Source organism: Hevea brasiliensis, chromosome 9 (assembly GCF_030052815.1).
Source record: "Hevea brasiliensis isolate MT/VB/25A 57/8 chromosome 9, ASM3005281v1, whole genome shotgun sequence".
In the NCBI taxonomy this organism is placed as follows: Eukaryota; Viridiplantae; Streptophyta; class Magnoliopsida; order Malpighiales; family Euphorbiaceae; genus Hevea; species Hevea brasiliensis.
In genome coordinates, this window is record NC_079501.1 from 76,019,896 (window position 1) to 76,044,044 (window position 24,149).

The window sequence follows — 24,149 nt, forward strand, 5'->3', positions numbered from 1 at the left end:
TTTACCCAAAAAAAAATCATAAATAAAGAGTGAAAGAAGTAAGAAAAAAACAGAGACGAAATGACGTAGAAGATAATAATTTCAAAGGATTTATAAAATCCGTCGAATATTGATGCAGATTTATTTTCAAAAATAATTGATTGCAAAAGATATCCATAAAACGAACCTCAATTAATTTAAAATTGAAATATAATTGTTTTAATTGAATATAAATATCATTCTGCGTTAGATCTTATTTAGTGAAAAGGAGAAAATAACAGAACACCGCATAATAGAGCCCCAAGGATCCTTGTTCCTGATGTCCAATGAGGCAGAATGGGCAAAAGATGTAGTTTCAACTTTTAATTTCATAAAATCATTGGACACAAATTTGGATTGTAGAGAAGAAATTTTAGAATATAACCCTCACTACAACCATCTCATAGAAGCGGGGCTTTTTGCCAAAATGGTCTAAAAGGAAAAAAAATTACGAAATCTGTGTGAAAGAAAAATATTTTCCCAAATCACGGTGATTTTTGCCATGTAAGCAGTGTCAAGGACAATATCGACAGTAACTCTGTCGGTATTACGTACCGTTAATTTGCCTGTCGGTAAGAGAGAAAGGAGAAAGGGTGGGGTGAGAATTTCTAATAGCACGCCGACTTGATAGTCGGTAATCCTGTTTATAAAATAACCCCTGTCAATCCAAATAGCCATCGATGCAGAGGGCCACCAATTCAAAGTTATATATATATATATATATATATATATATATATATATATATATATATATATATATATATATATAAATTTAGAAGTCATATGGTTTTTTTTCCTTATTCAATTTGAGAATTTTAACTCAATTGATTTGAATTTAGTAATTTAATAATCTAATTAATTTTTTTTTTTTTCATAAATATATAAATATAATAATATAAATTAATTAATTATATATATATATAAAGAGAAAAGAATTTAAAATAATATTTTAAATTGATAATGGAGAATTAAAATAATTTACATAAAATAATGTAAATAAATGCATTTCAATTAGGGCAACTTTTTATAGTTGCGATTCTTCTATATATTTCTTTTCTTTCTATCATAAATTGATTTTACGGTATTTATAACTTTCAAAATGGTAGAGAAATTATTTAAAATAATATTTTTATTAATTTGAGAATAATTATTAAAATTAATATGAAAATAAAAAAATTTGATTAATATTAATAATGCATGTAAATATTAAATAACTTTTTTCAATTAAATAATCTAATTAAGACAATTGCTAAGTTTGAAATTGAATTGATAAAATTAAATGATTTAGCTAAAATTGAAAAAATTCATAAAGGATTTAATTTTTTTAGTCATTTTATCAAATTACAACTATAAAATTTGAATATATTAATTTATTTTTAATAGATTAATTGAAATTTGAATAATTTATGTAAAATAATTAATTGAAATTTATATACATATCATATAATCAATATTTTTCATAAATATATATTTTTAAAAAATCATTATAAAATTAATTATGAACATCAATCATTTGTAATATTTTATGTAGATTATTTTAATTATCCATTATCTATTTTAAATTATATATACATATATAAAATAATCTAATGAAAAAAATTTTATTAATTAGATTATTAAATCAATAAATTCAAACCAATTGACCTATAAACATATACACTCTTTGCATTGACAGGAGTTAGTTTATAAACAGGATCACCGACTATCTTAAAGTATCGGCATGCTATTAGAAATTCTCACATCACCCTTTCTTCTTTCTCTCTCACCGACAATTAAATTAACGGTATGTAATACCGACAGAATGACCGCCGATATCGTCCCTGACTCACCTTACATAGCAAAAATCACCATGATTTGGGGAAAAAAAAAAATTTACATGTAGATTTCGTAATTTTTTTTTTTTTCTTTTACGCCATTTTGGCAAAAAGCGAGTACCAGGTTTCATGTTTTCTGAGCTAATAATAAAATGGTAACTTGCACAATAATATCTGGCTTATGCACCACATTCGCTTTAAACATTTCAATTGCAATGCCAGGAAAAGAGAGATGCACCAATTTGTGCATTAAGTGTTACAAATTTAAAATACAAAATAGTTCAAAATGACTCAGGCTCATGTTCGTAAACTTTTAAACCAAAGAAACACGAACCCATTTTCAGAATTAAAAATTCAGATACATAAAACACATCTGACCCAGCTGAATACAAAAGGCTTAAGAAAAATCAACTGTCAGTATGTTGCCCTTTCGCCCCGCCACTGAAGCAGGGATCCTTCTAATTCACATTCTAACATAACCTTCTTTCTGTATTATCACTACTTTGTGTCCCTTATTGTTTCAAAGGGAGCAAATGTCTCCCCAACGCCCACCAAAGAATGATATATGCTCTCCTTATTTTTCAAACAATGCGGGGCTCATCTCTACTTCTGGAAGACGATACAAAACAAAGGTAGACACTGGAATGGAACAGAAGGATAAAGAGAGCATACAAAACTCACACTTCAGGGAATATTCGCGATACTAGAAAACCTACAAAATAAGTTTACTGTCAAGACTGCACAGCTAGCCTCTGAAGATGCTCGAAGAAGACTTGAAGGCTCACATCATCTGTAAATATCACATCTGATCCAGCAGCCATCTCATGGGCGTTGTTGTAATTAGCTGATGGATTCAATTTTGCCAACAAGAACCTTGCCTACTCAGGCACGGCATGAATAATGAAATCAAAGTGAGTTTCAGATAAGAATATCAGTTTCCAATGAACTGGTGCAGTAAACCATTTCAATTTTATTAAATGAAGTGAATTCAATAACCAAATTCAGTAATTGCTTTGAACAAAGTAATCAAACATCCATTTGTTCAGTAGTATAACGATAAAAATGCCAATCAAGAACTATGACTTGCAACATGGAATATGTAACTAAAGGTGTATGGAATCATTTTTTTTTTCACATCCATTTACTTCTGAAGCAAAAATACAGATAGAGAACAGGAGTATTACTGCAGAAACCTTAAGCACAAAAACAAAAATAAATTTACCTGAGATCCATGCTGATCACAGACCACCAATCTAGGAACTGGAAAGCGGTCCCTGATGATCATTTGGGCATCATCCTGTGGAGCTTGCAATAGATGTGCAAATGCCTGTCAGGGAAACAGATTAATGCAATTACCAATCTATTATACAAAAAACATTCAAGGACACATTCCCATCACTGAATACCAAGTATAAGATTGAAGCAACGAGCTAGGACTATACTCAACTCAACTCAACTAAGCCTTTATCCCAAAAATTTGGGGTCGGCTATATAGATTCGCTTTTTCCACTCTGAACGATTTTGGGTTAAATCCTCAGAAATGTGTAATGCTTCTAAGTCATGTTGTACTACTCTCCTCCAAGTCAATTTAGGTCTACCCCTTTTTTTCTTTCTATCCTCTAACCTAATGTACTCTACTTGTCTAACTTGAGCCTCCGTATGTCTACACTTCACATGACCAAACCACCTCAATCTCCCTTCTCTCAACTCATCTTCAATTGGCACCACTCCTACCTTTTATCTAATACTCTCATTACGGACTTTATCTAGTCTAGTATGGCCACTCATCCACCTTAACATTCTCATCTCTGCAATTCTTATCTTAGATGCATACGACTCTTTCAATGCCCAGCACTCACTACCATATAACATAGCCGGTCGTATGGCTGTACGGTAAAATTTTCCTTTCAATTTATTGGGAATCTTACGATCACATAAAACTCCCGTGGCACGTCTCCACTTCAACCATCTGGCTTGGACTATAATGACTAAAAATAGAACCCCCAATAATTCCATGAAAAAGTCAAGTAAAATATTACATATATAAAAGGATAACTTTCTAGATGATCATTGAGATCAGAAACTATTGCCAAGACTTTGATAACTTACAAAAGCTAAAAGTTAAATTAACAATAAGATATATTTTATCCACGAGAGGTTTATTAAAGTTCAACATCAGCAGAATCTAATGTGCTTCTTTTGGTACAGGAGCAGTGCCCAAGTTCATGAGGAATTCACCAAAGCGCACTGCTTGGTGATGCCAAGGATCACATATGGAGATAGAAGTCATTTGGGGAAATCACAAAAATCAAATTCAGAAGAGCCAATACAAATTATACAATAAAATTCCATGAGGACTTCGTCAACCACAGGCAAAAGTTAAACAGCTGACACTCTGTCTACTTTGGTGCATGACCATTATGCTAAACTAGAAGTAATTTGAACTAGAGGACCATTCTAGATGGATAGAGAGTTCAGTGCATACAAACACACTTATTAAGCATCCAACTAACATGCATTCAAACCATAACAAACAAATGAGAAAAGTTATAGTTATGAGATATATGTTCTTGCTAAACATAAAGGACATCCTCAGTGCATGAGGCTTCCCACTTTGTGAAGATCAAGAAAGGACCATCTACTTTACATAGCCTTCTCCCTACATAATGGTTGTTTCCAAAAAATAGCAACCATACTGTTGCACCAAGGCTAATCCTCAGATTCTCAATAAACATAGCCATGCAATATTTGGTAGGTGCAATTATCCAAATCAAAATATTACAAGCTAACTTGATTAAAAATTCAATCCATTACTTTTCTACTGCTGGGTTGAGAGGCTGAAAGAGGAACCCCATTTTTAAGTAACTGTAAAATCCTCAAACACTTAGAAGATGTTTCATATAAGTGCCCATTTGCTGCACTCCATATTTGGAATTGGAATTGGGCTGCCCAATTCCAATGGTTAATGCTAAAAAAACAAAAAATAAAAAATAAACCTTCACTCAAATTTGCAATTATGACTAATCCTTTAAATTTTGTCGATAGCTTAAAACTCAATTACATCCCTGTACTTATTGAGAAAGTTCAATTTAGCATATTTTCGACATTTTGTCTAATTTAGCCAAGAAGTTTCAATTTAAACTCAATCTAGCCTAAAAAAAAATCAAGAAATTGAACTTTTTTTTTTTAGCTTAAATCAAGAAATTTAATTCCAAAATTATGAAATTAAATTTCTTAATTTTTTATTTAAATAAAGATATAAAAAAAATAGCCCATAAATTTTAATTTTTGGGTTAAATTAACTTTCCCAATAAGTATAGGAGCTACATTGAACATTTTGCCTTTTGTCAATTATATATGCAACCCTTCAATTTGGTCAGTGATAGCCAAATTTAGAGGGGCACAGGCCATAACTCCAAAATTGCCAACACAAACATATAATTTATTTGATAAAATTTTACCAGTGTTGTAAAAGGCAGGCAAGACAAAGTGAGCTCTGCCTGGTTGAGGCGAGGCAACTGAGAACAAGCAAGCACCCTAGACCTGGGAGGCAAAAGGCGATGCCTCTTCAAACTAATGGAAACTTTCTCCTTTTTGTATTTTTTTTTAACAGCATAAAACAAAAGAAAACCCTAAAGTAGCTCCACTTTACGCCACCAACAGAGAGCATAACACGAGAAACAAAGCAGACAAGGTATTTTCTTCCTTCCTTTCTCTCTATTTCTCTAATCTTCGTATTTTTTCCTCTCTCTCCTCTACTCTTCTTTTATTTTCTTCTCCTCTCACCTAAGCAACCTATTAGCAGGTCCAGCACCATACGATCCAAGGGGTTTTTTTTTCTTCTTTTTAATTTTTTTCTCTCCTCCTCATCTTCTTCTCTTCTTCTATCGGTCCATCTTCACTCCAGCAGTTCCAGCACTTTATTTTTTTTTCTTATTATTTTTTTTGTTAAATTTGTTAAATGGATAGAATGATATGTTTTTTAGTTGAATAGGTATTCTTGTGATATGCTTTTTATTAAACAGTATTGTAATTTGTGATATGTTTTTATTAAATAGGTATTGATGCTCTTGCCATGATGTGTAATTGTACAAATTATTGAAAAAATCAATTTTTTAATGCTTTAATTTTTTATTTGCTTAAATTGGGACAATATTGATAGTTATTGTTGCTGTTACATAATTCTTGTATATGTTTTGAATTAAGACAGCCTTAATGCCTTTTGATATGTCTCATTGAACTCAACTGTGACATAAATTCTTCTCTATGTTGCCTTTGTTGCTGGTACTATAAATGCTTTCTAAATATACCATGCATATTCTTGAGGAGCTTATGTTTGTTAACTTTTTATGTTCATCTACTTGTTGGAAGTTGAAGCATAGAACAAAAATGTTCTTAAAGACCAGCGAGGCGACACTTTAGCACCTCGTCTGGTATCGCCTGGCCTTGCTTCAAGGAGGTGAGCACCCCCAGCGACAGAGGCAAGAGGCAATGCCTCTTTGAAGGAACGGTAAATTTTTTTTTTCTTTTTTAATTTCTTTTAACCCAAATAAAATTAAAACTCCACCTAGCTACCTCACGCAAATGAGAAAGGAGAAACACACAGAAATTCCTCCCCCCCCCCCCCCCCCTCTTTCTAGCAAGGTCAATCAAATCATCCGCAAGTACATAAACTGCTTGAATAGAAGTTATGGACTCTTCTTTGGTATAAGTAATTCTTTCTTGTAAAGAGAGGGAACCCTAGGAGAGGTGCCAACTCCAACTATCGTCCATGTACGATCCATACTAGATCTGACCAACTGCCCATCTTACCTTCTCTATGTTCTTGACAGCCCATCTTTGTCTCTTCTTTCCTCTCTTTCTTCTCCTCTATTATGTTCTTCTCCAAAACACAGCAGTGTCGTTCACACAATCTCTTTTCTTCTTTTTCTCTCCTCCTTTCTTCCTGAATTTAGTTGTATAAGTATTCAATATTAGTTGTTTGCTTTTATATAGGTATTGTTAATTTATTCTAAAAAACACGGTAAGTTTTCTTGTATATGTATAATTTGTTGTTTAATTTATATGGATATTGTTAATTTATTATTTTCTTGTTTACTTTTACTTTTTATTACTGTTACTTAGTTGTTTAATTTATATAGCTATTGTTAATTACTTGTTAAACTAGTTAAAAATATGAACTTTTATGTTAGAAGCACATATATAAACGTAATTTAGGCAATATAGGCTATGGCAACTTGCTTCAAAAAGCCTCTTGCTTCGACTCTCACCTAAGCCCTATCGCCTCTCGCCTTGATAACACTGGCTGTGGACTATTGTTTCTTGCTAGTATTGAACTGAGAAAGCCTTGATAGTATTGTTTTATTGCTTTTTTAATTTATATTGCTTTCCAATTTTTTGTATGTTAGATCATAGATGGATAATAAGAGTAATAAAACTAGATTTTTACTAGCAGCAGAGGCACATGTAATTCAAATTAGTGAAAATAATATCAATGATCTTCATTGCATCTACTGTTTGAAATTTTTTTTTTTTTTAAGGGGGGGGGGGAAGAAATTAATAATATCAACCAACACCTTGCTAGAGGTCACAAAACTGTGATTTAGTGTACAAAATGTTTAGAAGATGTGAGAAGTCAATGTAAAAATACATTAGTTAAAAACAAAGCATAAATTTATGAATATAGAAAGACTGCCTGAATTTGAGGATGTTGAAAATAGTGGGAATTAGTGAAAATAAGGAAGAGGAAGATGTGATGCAAGAAATTGATAGTGGAAAGCAAAAGGGAACGATTCAAGGTAGTGGTACTAGTGCTTCAAAAAAAATCAAAAGTTTCAAAACCACAAAGCAGTAAAGGACCTATTCATACTTATTGTTCACTTAAACCGACTGTTATGGGAAAAAGTATGAGGCAAACTACTATGAATGAAAATAGTCCAACTAAGGAGCTAGGGAAGCATGCTTGTGTTGCCATAGCACAATAGATGTATGATGTAAGAATAGCTTTTAATGCTGTGAATTATGATAGTTGTAGAGAAATGATTCAAGCCATTGGAAATAATGGAAGGGAAATGAAATCTTCAAGTTATCATGAGGTTAGAGTTCAATTACTTAATAAGGAAGTGCAGACCACAAAAGATCTTCATAAGTCTCAAAGAAGAACTGGAGAATTATGGATGTTCATCGATGTGTGATGGATGGATGAATAGAAAAGGAAGATCCTTGATTAATTTCTTGGTTAATAGTCCAACGGTAAATGTACTTATTAAATCAGGTGATGCAAGTGATGAATCAAAGACAGCAGCATTGTTTGCTAGTTTGATTAAGAAAGAATTAATAGAAATAGGTCCTGAAAAAGTTGTTCAAATGGTTATAGATAATGCATCAAATAATGTTGCAGCATGTAAAGTTTTTATCTAATATTTTCAATTAACGAAATATAATTAAATATTACTTTATTTTTATTATTGATGAAATGAATTTTCTATTTGTTTACAAGAAGTAAAATTTTGAAAGTAAATTTTCCCTATCTATACTGAACTCCATGTGCAGCTCATTGTATAAATTTGACATTGGAAGATATTTTTAAAATTAGGGTTTTCAAAAAAACATTCAGCAAGGCTGTTGAGCTTACTGGCTTCATCTACAACTCTTCAAAAGTTTTGAATATGTTGTGAAAGTTTACTAATAGAGTAGAATTGCTAAGGTTCATTGCATTGGGAGGGTCATATTTAGAAGGCCAACTTTAAAAAATTGTTTACTCGAAAGCTGGACAACTAGTAAATGGGCTACAGATATCAAAGGTAAAAAGTGTGAAAGAATAGTTTTGAATCATGCCTTTTGGAATCATGTGGTATATGAAAATTTATAGTCCTCTTATTCGTGTGCATCAACTGTCTAATAATATGAAAAAAAAAAAAAAGAAGAGCCATGGGATATATTTATGAAGCCATGGATAGGGCTAAAGAAACCACTACCAAATTATACAATGGCAATGAAGAGAAATACAAGAATATCTTTGATGTTATTGATGGGAGAATGTCAATTCAATCGCATCACCCTTTGCATGTTGCCAAATACTTCTTTAATCCCGAATTTTTTATTCAAAAAAGATGAGAATTGAGTGTGATGAAGAGGTGAATTCAGGCTTGCTTCCGTGCGTTCATAAATTAGAACAAGATCCAGCAAAAGTTGACATCATTCTTGATGAAATTGAGAGGTACAAGGCAACTATGGGCAACTTTGGTTTTCCTTCTGCTATTAGAGGAAGAACAATCAAATCTTCAAATTATTAATTGTAAAAAGAATTTGTGAAAGGAATTTATCATATTTCACAATGATTTCATACAATATAAGTACATCTTTCTTCCTATCAAAACAGGAATACAATCCCTGTAATTATGCTATTTTAACTAATTAGGTATCTAAATCTATACAATTATGTACAAGGGCTAATAGTATCCATAACACTCCCCCCTCAAGTTAGAGCAAAGATATCAATCATGCCCAACTTGTTATAAATGTAGCCAACCCGAGCTCCATTTAGACCTTTTGTAAAAATAACACCTCACAGGTCTCCAGTCTTAACATGTCTGGTTGAAATAATCTTCTGCTAAATCTTTTCACGAATGAAATGATAGACAATTTCTGCGTTCCGCTCATGAAATACTGGATTAGAAGTAATATGGACAGTAGCTTAATTATCATAACACAAGATGTTTTAAGACCAATGTCATTCAGTAACTGAAGTATCCACATTATTTCACACATTAATTATGCCAATGCTCTGTACTCCAATTCAGCACTAGATCGAGAGACTACATAATGTTTCTTACTCCTCTAAAATACCAAATTACCTCCAACAAAGACACATCATCCTGTAGTTGACCTCTTGTTAGCCTTAGATCCTGCCCAGTCAACATCTGAAAAACATCCAACATTCAAATGTCCATGATTACTGCATAGTAAGCCTCGTCCTAAAGATCCTTTCAAATAACACAAAATTTATCTCAAGGCTTCGCAATGAGCAATAGTTGCGAAAGACAAACTGACTCACCACACTGACAGAGTATGCAATATCAGGATGAGTTACTGTAAGATAGTTCAATTTACCCATCAGTATCTTGTATATCTAAAGATCTTCCAACAACTCACCAACAACTCACGATCCCCTGCTATAAGCTGTAAATTCGGATTCATTGGTGCACTACAAGGCTTAGCACCTAATTTCCATATTTCTACAAATAGATCAAGGGCATACTTTCTTTGAGACAAGAAAATGCCTTTTACTCCTCATAACTTCAATACGCTAAGAAATATTTTAACAAGCCCAAATCTTTTGTCTGAAACTAGGTTTCGAGAAAAGAATAAAAGGATGAAATACTGTTGAATCACTACCAATAATAACAATATCATCCATATAAACTAGTAACAAAATTAGGCCAACCTCTGACTGCCTATAGAACACTGAATGATCATACTTACTCTTTTGCATACCAAACTCTTGTCCACCAAATCTCCCAAACCAAGCCCAAGGAATTTGTTTCAAGCCATAAAGAGACTTTCGAAGTCTACAAACCTTACCCAACTTCCCCTAGCAAAACAAATTCAGGCGGTTGCTCCATATAAGCTTCTTTTTGAAGGTTACCATAAAGAAAAGCATTCTTGATATCCAATTAATAAAAAGAACAGTCATGTGTGACTGCTAGAGAAATGAACAAACGAACAGAAGCAAGCTTGGTCACAAGAGAAAATGCATCAGAATAATCAACTCTATAAGTTTGAGCATACCCTTGGGCAGTAAGGTCACCAAATAAATTTCTTTCTAAAGGTCACTATGCAGAAAAGCATTCTTGATATCCAAATGATGAAGAGTACAGTCGTGTGGCTGTCAGAGAGATGAACAAACGAACAGAAGCAAGCTTAATCCTAAGAATGCATCAGAAAAATCAACTCCATAAGTTTCAGGATACCCTTAGACAATAAGGCGGGCTTTTAACCGAGCCACAGAACCATCTGAATTCACTTTCACTGCAAAGACCCACTTACAACCAATAGCTTTCTTCTTGGCGGGAAAAGGCACCAAATCCCAAGTACCATTAGCATCTAAAGCCTCTATTTCCTTTATCATAGCAGCACACCAGCCAGGCAAGATGTGACAAGGCCTCAACAACAATTTTAGGAATAGATAGACTCTAAAGATGTAATGCACATAGTTATCAAAGGTAGCCTGAGGTGCAAGGCGCACGAGACGCGGGGAATGGAGCTTCAAGCAAGGCAAGGTGCTCGGCCTTACGAAGGTGCACCAGTGCAATGCATGCCTAGGCGCGCCTCATGCATGCAAACCTTATAAACCACAAAAAAAATAAGAAGTCACAACTCGAGACGTTCGGGCTCTAGAGAGTGAGAAGAAGAAGAATAGTCAAATTTGGCTTCTCTATTGCTCCAATCTCTAGCTCCGGTAGAAGATTCTTCTGCTTATTATTTATTTTTCTTCTTCTATCTTTCTTTTTTCTTCTCTCTCTCTCTTCTTGCTTTTTTGCTACTTTTTGAAGCCATGATTTGGCTAGTTTCTTTTTCTTCTTGAAGACATGATCTTGCTTCTCTGCTTCTTTTTTTATTTTGTGGATCTTCTGTGGTGCTTCTTGTTCCCTTTGCCATTGACTAACTTTATTCTCAGCTTTTTTTTCTGCAATGCAATTTTTTTATCTGATTTAACAATATTATAATAAAATATCTAATGGCACTATATATATGTACATAAGTACGTATTCAAACCCCAACTTTCCTAATTAGGTACCTAACTCTGAAAAGCTTAAATCAAGAAAAAAATTAATTATAAATAGAATTCAATTTAAATGATTTTAAGTTATGTTTAACTATTATTAAATTAAATATATAGTAAAAATTAAAAATTTAATATAATAGAAAATTAAAATTATCATTTTACTATTACATTTGATTAAAATAAAATTAATATAATACATTTTAATAATAAATTTTCACTCATATATGTAATTTAATTGACAATGTAGCAATGCAATAAAATAAAAATAAGCAATAAAATAAATAATATATTACTTATATTTTTATTTGTAATTAATATTATATTAATTAAATTTATAATGCTTAAATAATTTATTTTTATGAATTTCTTTTATGTTTGAGCCTAGAGCTAGGCTCTAGGACCACTTGATGCCTGGGTGTGTCTTGAACCTTTAATAACTACAATACACACCGAGACGAAGAAGATAAATGGTCATATGAAACAAAAGATGATATAGGATAAGTACATGTGCGTTTACCTTCGCAAAGAGCAATGGGAAGTTCTAAGTACAAAGCTAGAAAAAGTGAAAAGTTATGATTTAGCCCAATTGAAATGATTTCAGAGGAAGACGAAGGGATTGAGGACCATAAATCTAATGAAAGGAAGAAGAGGGATTGGAGGAAGAGGATGATGATATGGTGGATGTTGAAGAAGACGATGACTAGATCATAATGAATGAAATTGAACAATGCATCTAGAATTTTAAATTATAATATGTGCTTTATGGTTTTTGCTTTAACATTTTTGGTTATTAGATGAATGCTTTTGATCTTGAAGCTTAAAACTTATAATACATTATGAAATATGAATATGAAATTTGACAATTTATTGGGGTAAATTTCAATAACTATCCCTGAACTTATATGGTTATAACACTACAGTCCTTAAACTTTAAAACGTAACATAAAACCCCCTAAACTTACAAATTTTGCACAGTAAAATCCCTCTAACTTTCAATTACTAATTTTTCAGTTGAAAACTGATATGAACAGCTCCCGTATGGCTCTTAGTCAACATTTCTCTCTCCTTTCTTTTTCAAATTGTAAAATTATTCTCTCTGCACCTGAAAAATCATTCTATTTACAATGAGAAAAGGGATTCAATTTACATATAACTTGAAAGAGAAACAAGAAATATTGACTAAGCTCTACGCTAGAACTGTTCAAGTCAGTGTCTAACTGAAAAACTGACAATTAAAAGTTAGAGGGATTTTACTGTGTAAAATTAGAAAGTTGAAGGGGTTTTATGTTACATTTTTAAGTTGAGAAACCATAATGTTATACTAGATAAATTCAGGAACGATTGTCAAAATTTATCCCAATTTATTGATTGTGCATATATTAGACATTTTTACATTGTATATTTAATTATTTATTATTTTATAATAAATTAGCACCTCACTTCTTTCAAGCAAGCGCCTAACACCTCGGGCAATGGATGACCTTCTCCTCTTAAGGGAGCCTAGTGCTTCTATTATTTTAGAATAAATTAGCGCCTCACTTCACTCAAGCAAGCACCTAACGCGTCGGGCGATAGAGGACCTTCTCCCGTTAATGGCGCCTAGCGCTTTTGGCAACGCTAGTATACACTATTTTCAATTTCTCTTATATTACATATAGACATAGTGCAATATGTGTGTGTGTGTGTGTGTGTGTGTGTGTGTAGGTAATTTAGGCTATGGCGCCTTACTTCAAAAAAGCCCCGCATCGTCTCTCGCCTAAGGCCATAGAGTACCCTATTGCCTTTCGCCTTGATAACACTAATTTTCAAGTAAGCATATTCACAATATTTAAGAAGAAAGGGTGGTGAGAGAGAGAGAGTGCGTGTGTGTGATACAAAAATAAGAAAATAAATAAAAAAATAAAAACTTCACATTTTTTGTTGACTTATTTTCTAATTCTATTTGTAAAATAATAATAATTTTTAAAAATATAATACGAATACATACCTGGTGTTCTGGTTGATTCTGGTAACCCATGTTACGCCATTGTGCTATTGTCATTCCATGGAAGATGACCATGCTAAAATACGAATCCAATAAGAGAATTCGGTCGGCCGCAATAGAAGCTACATCCAACAATGCAGGTTGAGGCAATGAGTTAAATGAATACGATATTAGTGATGGTTGAATCATGACAGCAGCATTGGTGATGTTTTCTCGGTTTAACAACATGCGGAAATATGCTGTCTCATCTGGACTGTTGTTAAAGACCTGCCATAACCAAATAAATAAATCAAACTTAGCACACACATGTAGATAGTTCAATTAAGCATGAAACAGAATTAAGGGATAAGAGTGAGAATTAGGACTGACACAGCATCTACCTGCACAAACTGTGACCGTCGAAGATTAAACATAAACTGAGGGAACAAGGAAAAACAAGGGTTCAATGTAAAAGATGATGGATCATCCTTGCGATAGTCACCAAATTTGGAACAGAGCCGAATGAGGCTTCGGTCTAACCACCGAGTGGCATCAAATCCTTCCTGTTAGACCAGCTCCAACATAAATAGATTGATTGGGGGAGGAGGGGAAGAGAGATTGCAAGAGTATGAGTAACTGATGCTACAAGATTCAGGAGTGTATAAACAAAAGTTAAATCACTAATTACATAGCACAAGAATCAATGAGGATAGAAACATTGTGGTTTCTTATGAACAGTGGCACAGTTAACACCAAAGGAAAAATGGAAACAAAACTACAATAATGAACATGTGATATTACAAGGGAAGCATCTCTTAAAACATCAGCAGATTAAGCCATAATAAACTCTATCATCAACCGAAAAAAATGCACAGTAATATAAATTTCCTTGTCCTTTATATGCAAACATGAAAATACAACCAAGTAAACCTAAAATCAAAACAGTAACAGTATTGTCACCAATTCCAAAGAAGACTTTCCTTAAGACCAAGAGTGTAATGGTGAAGTTCATTGTCTTTCAAAGAAGTACAATAACCAAGAATAGATATCTGATTAGTACCTCTGTCTCCATTTTCAGAGATGTTATTCTTGCCATCACCACAGCAGCAGTCTCTTGGTCAAAACCTTGTAATAATTCCTGTAAAAGATTGTTTGTCCAACTTAGCATCAACTCCTCACTTACTGTACTTCTACAAATTCCTTAGGAAGTAAGCCAGACCAATGATGCAAGAGTAATAATCCAAATAGTAAATTCTAGAAAGCAAAGAAGTAAATTTGACCTAAAACAGATCAGACATCAAAAATCTGAGAGATTCAGGCCTTTGACCATCATTAGTCATTTGAGATAGACACCCATGCATCCAGAAAGGCCACAATGTTGAAGATCACAGAGAAAGAGAAAAGAAGTATAGCATGGATAGTATGCACAAATTCCGAAGATACAGAGGTCCCAACATAACACAAACCAAAAGATGACAAATAGATTGAGTTTCTCCTACTAAACATACATGAGGACACACTGACAAATAGAATGACATATTTCACGAAGAACGATTCATCTGTGTCTAAATATATGGTTTGCATATCATATCATAGCTACTGCTCTTTCCAGGATGCTAGCAAGTAGCAACAAATGGTTTTAAGAGAACAAAATCATTTCAGCAAGAATTCATCCCCAACTAATAAATATTACTTTGTTCCATCAAATGTACAACACAATCGGCTGTGGCTCAACCCCTTCCCACAACACACCCAAATGGGATTAGAGCATGAGATATTCTTAAATTATAAATCATTCAATAGATTATATTCCACATTATAACAACTAAAAATCTGACCTGGAAAAGAAAAGGGAAGTATAAAAGATCTAAGCTTCGTAATTCATGATTATAAATAATAGTTTGACCCTGACTACAGATAATCACAACAAAATGATCCCCATGGTACCAGAAAATGATAATGGAACTTAACCAACCTCTGAGCTAACAGCACTATCTATCCATCTTCTAGTAACAGTAGTGACCCGAAGCAATGTATGACCTTCAGGGTTCTGATAACTGCAATACAACATCCATCAGAATTTGATTACAACATAAATATAGTCACTTTCTTAAATCATCAGTTCAGAGTCAAGGGTTAGGACCAAAAAAAAGGAGCGGGGAACAAAAGAGCTTCTATGATTCAGTGTACCTTGTAAGGAATTGAATGTATAGCTGTGGATTTACAGTTCCTGGAGCATTTGATCTTTCACTTGATGAAAGATCAAATAAGACAGTCAAACAAGTACTTTTGTCAAGACCACACATCTTCCAAGAGGTAGTATTTCCCTCCCCCACAGCTGTATCAGCAAGGTTTGGTCCTTTCTGCAAGACTTGTAATACTTAGCATCAAACCACTAATGAACAAATAAAGATTTAATTGAGCCTGTATTCAACCTTTTCCAAAGATGTGCAAGGCCCAATGATCCCCTGAATTTTAACGTCCTTGGAACAGTTAATCTCAAGTATTCCACTGCAAAGAAATAAGACAAATTATATGACTACAAGAGCATAACACAAATTATATCAGCCTCATGTGGCCTGTGCACATACAGAATTAATAATCATAGACACCAGTTAAAAGGCAACTCTACAAAAGAGTGCTACTTCTAGCCTTGTAATATAAATTAAAAAAAAAAATTGCAGCCATTCAACTTAGCTTCTACTGATTCCATAGTTATTAAAGGCTCAAGGCGCACTAAGGCGCCAAGGAGTCCTAGAGCCTAGGCGCAAGGCGCAAGGCTCAGGCGTGCGCCTGAGCGAGGTGAGGCGCAAAAGTAAAAAATTTAAAAAATTCATAAAAATCAAATAAATGTGATGCTTTTCTTTTTTTTCCTTTGGCATATATTTTGAATTGGGTTTGCTGGTTTGAGTTTAAATTGTTGTATTTTTTGCCAATGAAAGTGCTCGCTAAAGATAGAAATAAAGAAAGCATGCCTTTCTAGAATCTTGCACCTGGAACAAAGGCGCACACCTAGGCGCATAAGGCGCTAGGGTTCGAGCCTGGTAAGCCTTGAGCCTGAGGCGCGCCTTTAATAACTATGACTGATTCGTGATGTTATCGACTTCTATTCTAATTATGTGCTTGGGCTCCTAATTTCCAAAAGGCACAGATAACCAACAACAAAATAAAGAATGTGCTTATTTTAACGTCTAATGAAGAATGTGCTTGTTTTAACATCTATCATGACATGAAAGCCACAGATATTTTGCTTGCAGTTTAACCTTTACCATGCATGGACACATAACATACATTACGTATCCATACATCAAGACATGTATGAACATTTAAGCAAACAATGATAAAAGAGGGAAAGGAGTGAGAGAGCTTTCCATACACAATTTATCACAGTATGAAACATATTGTTTAAAAGAGCTTTACGCTATGTTTGGAAACCAAATGGGGGGAGGAAGGAAAATAAAGAGAGGAAAATAATTTTTTTTATTTTCTATTCTTTATTCTCTCCTCTTGTTTGGGAATGGAAGAAAAATAATGAGGAAAAAGAAAATAAAGTTTATTTTCCCTTGTTTGAGAAAGAGATTTTTTTTTTTTTTTTTTTGGAGAGGGGGGGGGGGGAGGAGGGGAGGCAAATAATACTATTTTTTTAAATTTACCATTTTACTCCCAATTTTATAAATTATTTAAAAAGTTAAAATGAGAAAACAAGGGTATACAGGCAATTTTCTTCAACCAACTACACATTTTCCTCTTGATTGCTTTATTTTCTCTCCAAATTGGAGTGAAAATAACAAGTGTAAAATAAACTTTATTTTCCTTCCTCTCATTATTTTCCTTCCATTCCCAAACAAGGAAAAGTGACAATCTCACTTTATTTTCCATCATTTATTTTCTTTTCTCTCCCTTTTCCACATATCCAAATAGAGGCTTAGGGGTAAAATCATTCACAAGTGAAAAACATAACCCATGTGGGTGCGATGTTGCCACTGAAAAGGAAGTAAACTTTGCAACGGAACTTACTATACCAGTATCAAACCACTAAAAGTAACAAAAATACAAATGATGAAAAAGATTATAAAAATAAATAATGTAATTATGTAAGATGCAGGAGAAGCAGCAGGAGCATGAGCAAAAGAAGAAGAAAACTCAATTCATAAGGAACTCACTTGAAACAGAGACCAAGAGACTGTTCTCCATCTTCAAAGACACGCTTGAAAGAGTCCTTAAATACAGAATGGCCAAAACTTTCAGATAGAACAACAAGACCACCAGTCCTTTCAACTGCAACTTTGATTTCTGCAACCCCAACCTAGAAAATTCCAACTCTTATAAATCAAAACATGATTAATCATAACAGACAACAGGCTTTTCCTTGGATAGATAATCAGTTAGCCAATTATTTCCAGTTAAAATATTGGTATTTAAAAAAAATTACATTCCCTCCATGATTAGTGCAACAGATGCCCCAATATTCAAGGGAAAATTAGCCTAGGCCCAAATGATTCAGAATTTATGAGAAAACAGGCCAAAACTGAGAATAAGAGCGATTCTAATGAAAACAAGTCAAATTCTCAGTCACTAATTTTTTAGCATAGTTCAGGTCTATTTGGTTCGAAAAGCATTCAATGCTGAACCGGTCTAATTCAAGTTGCACCCCTCCAACAACATCACCATGTACAATAAATAGAATCAAGAAAGTGAAATGTTATCATTTCCCCTAGAATATTTAAATTCTGAGAGGTTAACTTCATAAACATAGAGTCTTCTAGAGAACATTGTCCCCTCTGAAAGTAGAGCTTTTCCCATGTACTAAATGCTTATGTGAATAGGGATAGATTTAGTTAACAAAATAATTGGCACGTAATGTAAGTAGGGAATAAAAGCACACTTTCTATCTTATTATTTAACTACAAAAAATAATCTCTAAGAAATATATATTCCTTCCAGTAACGTACTAGCTGGCCTACTGCATATTAATAAGATAAAAGACTGGCAGATGTTATAACAGAATTTAAAGTCTGAGTGACAAACACCTGATCAAGTGCAGATGCAAAAAGGTTTAAAACATGACCCTGGCTAACAAGCTGCTTCGCAAGATTATCATAGAATTTAACTGCTTTCTTAAAATATGGTGCTGCATCCTTGTCAAGATCTTTATGGGAACGCACTGGATCTGATAAATCTTTTGATACAATCTGCAAAACATCAAACAGATCAACATCTTCATAATTGAAGAGAAAGTAGAAACAAAAACCAACAGCAATTCGCAATTTCAAAAAACAAGTGCCATACAGAACGATTTCCTTGTCTCCAAAGAGAAAATTCCTTCCCTTTTTGGCCATGAGTTAGCAGGAAAGGAGTGCCAATAGGAAAACACTACACTGTGTAGCCACCCTATACATCCATATATTGTTCTAAGTTTAGTCTATGCTTAGATAAGTCAAAGGAAGGTGTCTAACATGAAATGGCATTTGGTCCACTCTTTAGAACATAATCTGGAACATAGTTGCTATGACAACTGGAACAAAATGCAAAGCAATGAGCAGTGGGAAATCCGGAAATATTTGTTGGTGGGGGCAAAATATGAGCGTGTATGTGTGTGTGCATGAATTGTTACACATGTACATATAATATCAATTACTTTGGGGGGCAAATTTAAAAGTTCAATAGGGCAAATCTAAAATTTTAATAAGTCAAAATACTATTAAAGAGAAATATCTAAGATTGCTTGTGGGGGCAAAATTATTTTGAGGGAAATTTAAAAATTCAGTGGGGTAAACCTAGAATTTTAGTGGGGGCAAAACACTATCAAAATTAAATATCTAAAGAAATAAGTAATGTTAGTAGGGGAAGTTGCTCCACTGTGGATTTGCCTTGCAAATAAGGATGTAAGTCATACTATTACTCCTAGGTTTGTGCTATCAATATCGATACCAAACCAAACCGCAACAACTGAATAATTGAAATGCTTATAAATGAAAACCAAACCGAACTTATGTATAGAACCCATGGTCTTAAATCATGGTTGCGGTTAACGGAAACAAGCTTCTAATGATAACAGCCCAGCGCTACGCAAATTTTTTTGAAAAATTTGCAAAATTTATAAAATGACTAGATATTGATAGATACAAGTAAAACTAAGATAGACAACTATATTATAAGCACAAATACATCAAATAGACATTAAATCTATCATTTTTAGATATCATTAGCATTAAACAATTTATATGTAAAATAATTATGTAGATATAGTAGACAGCTAAGCATATTTCGGGCAAACTAATCCTTCTAACTATAAATTTAACAACAAATCTAACATCAACAATAATCTTCAACAAATACATAAAAAAAAGCACATAATGAAAAGTAATAGCAAAAAAAAAAAAACAAATAAATCACCTTTTGCAAGATGTAGCTTTGGAGAATAGAGGTATTTAATGATGATCTTAGCTTAGAAAATAATCAGGAAGAGATTTGTAGAAGGTGAAAGTTTTGGGTGAAATTTTGAGAGAATATGAAATAAAAAGCAACTGTGGAAGGCTAGAGCAAGCAGACAATGAAAAGAAAAGGAAGAAAAACTGATTGCATGCGATTTGTGGTAAATGCATAATTGAGGTAATGGCCATTACCATTGCTTAACAATAAATAAGGGCCATTACCATTACGTAAAGATGGTAATGGCCGTTACACCTACAACTCAAAATTTGCCAATATATATAAGATGGTAATGAGTAACGGAGCCTTCAAAAACCTGTAAATAATGGCCATTACATTATGTAAAAGCCATTGATTGAAACTATGATAGAACCAAATTGAACCGAAATTTTCCAATTCAAATTATCAATTCTTGGCATTTTCTCCATTATCCAAAGAATACAGGCAAGAGACTATCCAAAATTTTGCAATAATTATATCTCAAAATTGTATCTCTACAAGCAGAACAAATGCTATTACTTACAATAATCAAACTTCAAACAAACCCAAATTTTAAAACAATTAAATCAACCCAAATTTTCTCAAACTTCTAAATTTCAACAATCAAACTCAAAGAAAACAAATCCCCATTAGCACATGTAAACCCTAGGTTTCTTGGAAGTTGACCACAAATCGAAGAAATCCGGGAGTCAAAGAAATTCATGAATGCTATTTCACGAAAACCACCATACAAAAACCACAGATAAAAGACCTTAAATTTATCAATTAAAATAGAAGCAATGGATCTAGAGGCGACTTACTAGAGTAGCTAGGGATGTGGACAATGTTACCGTTGGAAGAGGGAGGAACCAGCAATGACACTGAGTGACACTAGATGGCAACGGAAACTTAACAAAAGAAGGGGCGATTGGAGCCGGGGAAGGTTGGGGGAGCTTGGGCTTGAGGGGTGGTTGGGTAGAGAAAAGGGACTTTTTTCAGAAGGAGAAGTAGAAGAAGGCAGTAGAATCACAATATCTAGAGACTGCGGGATGGGAAGGCAAGATTGAGAGGAAGGTAGGGATATTATGAAGGAAGGTTACATTTGGACAAAAGGGAAGGAAGTTCGCACTCTGAACTCAGAAGGAGTTGAGATTTGAGAATGAGAACGAAACACATAAATGGTGGGCCCCAAGGTCACACTGGCAAAGATACAAAGGAGAGAACTAGAGGGACGACGCTCGCACAGAGGGGAAAGGAAAGGTAATTAGTTATTTAGGCTTAGGTGTTATGAACATGGGCTGAAAAATTATGAAGATGGGCCTCATTTTCTCGTCCAGACAGAAGGGCAATAAAAGAGGCCCCCAAATGCAAAATGGCAGGCCTCTTAATCAGCCAAAAAAAAAATCAGTTGAATCAGTTTTTTGTCAAAAATAACCGAACTATACCGACAACCAAACTTTCTAAAAACCATTTGAACTGAAAAACCAAACTAAAATGGTTCAATTCAGTTTTTTGGTTATAACCAATTTCTGCTCAACCCTAATTACTCCAACTAGTATTTCTTTTTAGGTCTAGACTAATTAAGTTTCTTTACCCTTCTTCATCAACAGATTTTGTTGGAAGTAAAACACAGGTCCAGCCAAAATAGTGTCCATTAGTATTGCAATTAAATTCCAGATAAGTATTTCAATAGCCAAACATAATCCCATTAACAGACATGAACCAACAGGGGATAGACAAAAAGAGAGACTTTGAAATTACAAAAGGCCCTTGAACCATGACTATTACTGTTTTTAGTTCTCAGCAAAATCTATTCAAATAAAAAAAAAGCTGGGGGAAAGAAAAATGAACACCAAAACGCAACTACAAAAACTCAACAAAAATGTTTCTTGTTCTGCAAACAAAAGGCAGGCTACACTCTCTATGTTGTACCATAAATCTAGTATATCTTTTCTCTAAAACACAAATACTACTATCACCACAATTGAGCAGAATTATATATAATAAAAATATACTACATTAACCACCTAGGACACCAATTTATAATTAGTAATTACATAATCTAATTAAAGAAAACTTAACAAAAAGGACAGAAGGGAAGATCTAGATCAAGTAAATATGTAAAGAGCATCCAAAAGAAGGCATTACCGTGCCTGGCCCTTCTGTGCAAGGACCACTAACCAAAGCTATAATACTGGCGCCAGTCCCAGGCAAACAAGCTCCAAGCAATCCCGCCGCCACACTTAAGGCCACTCCCGTGCACCTTGAAGCCCGATTCCCAGGAGCAACCGGCCATTGATCCGTTTGCAACTCATCCAAAAGCTATAAAAACAAAAATAAAACACCAATTCCACTCTATCAACAAAAAGATTACATTAGAATTTGAAATTCAAATCAGAATCAAACTGAACCAAGCACGCACAGAATTCAGGGTATATTCGCACTCGGATGCGGGCAATAAGAAGCGGGTAACGCCAGTATTTGGAAACCCATTTTGCATCCCTTGCTGTAGATATCCAGCAGGAGTTCTCCTGCCCGAAGCTCCAAGTCCCAATTGCTCCATAATCTGATCTTTCGAAATCTCCTTGCTGCCTCTAACAACATAAGCCTTCGACATATCAGAAAATCCCAATTCATGAACCTGTGCCTGCGTCCCAAACGAAACTAACCCAACAAGCGCGTTATCCGGCAACAACCCGATCGCGCGTTTGAGCGCCGATTTCACGAACCCAAACTCCTCCTCGATCATACACATATCAAGAACAAATAAGAAAACAGGAGAAGCCGATGGTGCACCTTCGTTCGTGGGATTATTGGGATTAACATTAGGGTTAGGAAGCATGTACTGCACAGTCGTGTATTGAGGGTAGAGCTCAGCGGGGAGATTGGTCTCGGAGATCATGGCGTAGTGAGGAGGAAAGTGATTACGCTGGAAACAAAAGGGGCAGATCCAGATCTTGGCAGTGAAGTCGACGCGCGAGAAGGAATTGAGGATGGCGGAGCAGGTCTTGCAACGTAGAGGAGAGTAAGGAAGTGTAGGGATGTCGGGGTGATGGCGGATCGGAGAGATGGAGGCGGCCAGTGGGATAACGCACTTGCTGGCTTCGACTTTGGTGCGTGGCCAGACATTCCATGTCATTCGAACTCCGTCAATTCCTTCGGGATCTGTGTTGGCCATCTCCGACATAGCTGATTATTTGTAGAAACAAGGTTTTTTTGGGTTTTTGTGGCTAGATTTGGGTGAAGAAGAAATTTAAAAAAATTGAGAATTTTGAGAAATTGAATAGTAGATGGAGGGAATGGCGACCCCTGGAGAAAAAGGGGAACAGAGGGGTCACCGCAAGAGAAAGAGAGAGAGAGAGAGAGAGAGAGGGAGAGGATGTCGATGAGGAGAGAAGATGATGGGTACGATGAGAGTCTCAAAGAGAGAAATGTCAGATATGGGCGTTAAAAACCGGAGCTGAATTGCTGGGACGCGAGAATTTTCTGTATGCATGCAGTACTATTTCCATGCGAAAAATACATGCTTGCTTTGTGTTTGAGCGAATGGATGGAAAAGAATACATATAATATAAATCATAATAATTAAATTAATATTTTTAATACTACTATTAATTAAATTATAATAGTTATAAATTATATTTTTTATACGTCCATATTGTAATTATACTTTTAATTCTATAACTATATTATCTATAAATTTAATTATTTGATAAATATATAAATATTTAAACGAGTTAATTCACAAATCTACGAAAACAAGTTAATTTATGAACAGATAAATAAAATGAATCATGAAACCAATTTATGGCCTAAATGAATTGAGTAATATCAAGTTTAAACTCGATTTTAAATGAGCATAAAAAACAAAGTTCGAGCTCGCTTATTAAGTAGGATTAGCCATAAATCGAGTTCAAATCGCAAATTAGACAAAAACAGTAGTTTTAATTTCATAAAATTAACTCGGAAAAGTATAATAGGAGGTTGGTTATAGGCCTTTTAGAACTAAGACCTGAAATGATGATTCTATTCGATTCTAGTTTGATTTAATTTTTATTTAAAAATGACATCACTAATTAAGATGGGTCGCATGGTGTAATTAAAATGTGTTGCATGGTGTATCAACATTTGCAATGGCACTACACAGTGCCCTATA

At 34.0% G+C, this 24,149-nt stretch overlaps 1 protein-coding gene across 1 annotated transcript; it reads right to left on the reverse strand.

The window, feature by feature from the left end:
- Positions 1 to 2,023: 2,023 nt before the first annotated feature.
- Positions 2,024 to 23,512, reverse strand: LOC110671284 (protein transport protein SEC23 E). Its single transcript, XM_021833702.2, has 12 exons — positions 22,416 to 23,512; positions 22,142 to 22,315; positions 18,613 to 18,774; positions 17,746 to 17,888; positions 16,018 to 16,093; positions 15,773 to 15,945; positions 15,558 to 15,639; positions 14,643 to 14,720; positions 13,984 to 14,145; positions 13,607 to 13,870; positions 3,055 to 3,159; positions 2,024 to 2,710 (listed from the first exon to the last, which is right to left on the reverse strand). The coding sequence occupies exons 1-12, from the start codon at positions 23,178 to 23,180 to the stop codon at positions 2,564 to 2,566; spliced, it is 2,331 nt and encodes a 776-aa protein (XP_021689394.2). The 5' UTR covers positions 23,181 to 23,512; the 3' UTR covers positions 2,024 to 2,563.
- Positions 23,513 to 24,149: the final 637 nt, after the last annotated feature.

What these genes read in the sequence shown, in the direction of transcription:
- LOC110671284 (XM_021833702.2), bottom strand. Translation starts at nt 23,180, where the DNA reads ATGTCGGAGATGGCCAACACAGATCCCGAAGGAATTGACGGAGTTCGA. An exon ending in GCGAATATACCCTGAATTCT is followed by an intron (nt 22,316 to 22,415) that starts GTGCGTGCTTGG and finishes TTGTTTTTATAG; the next exon opens with CTTTTGGATGAGTTGCAAAC. An exon ending in TTGCATCTGCACTTGATCAG is followed by an intron (nt 17,889 to 18,612) that starts GTGTTTGTCACT and finishes GGAATTTTCTAG; the next exon opens with GTTGGGGTTGCAGAAATCAA.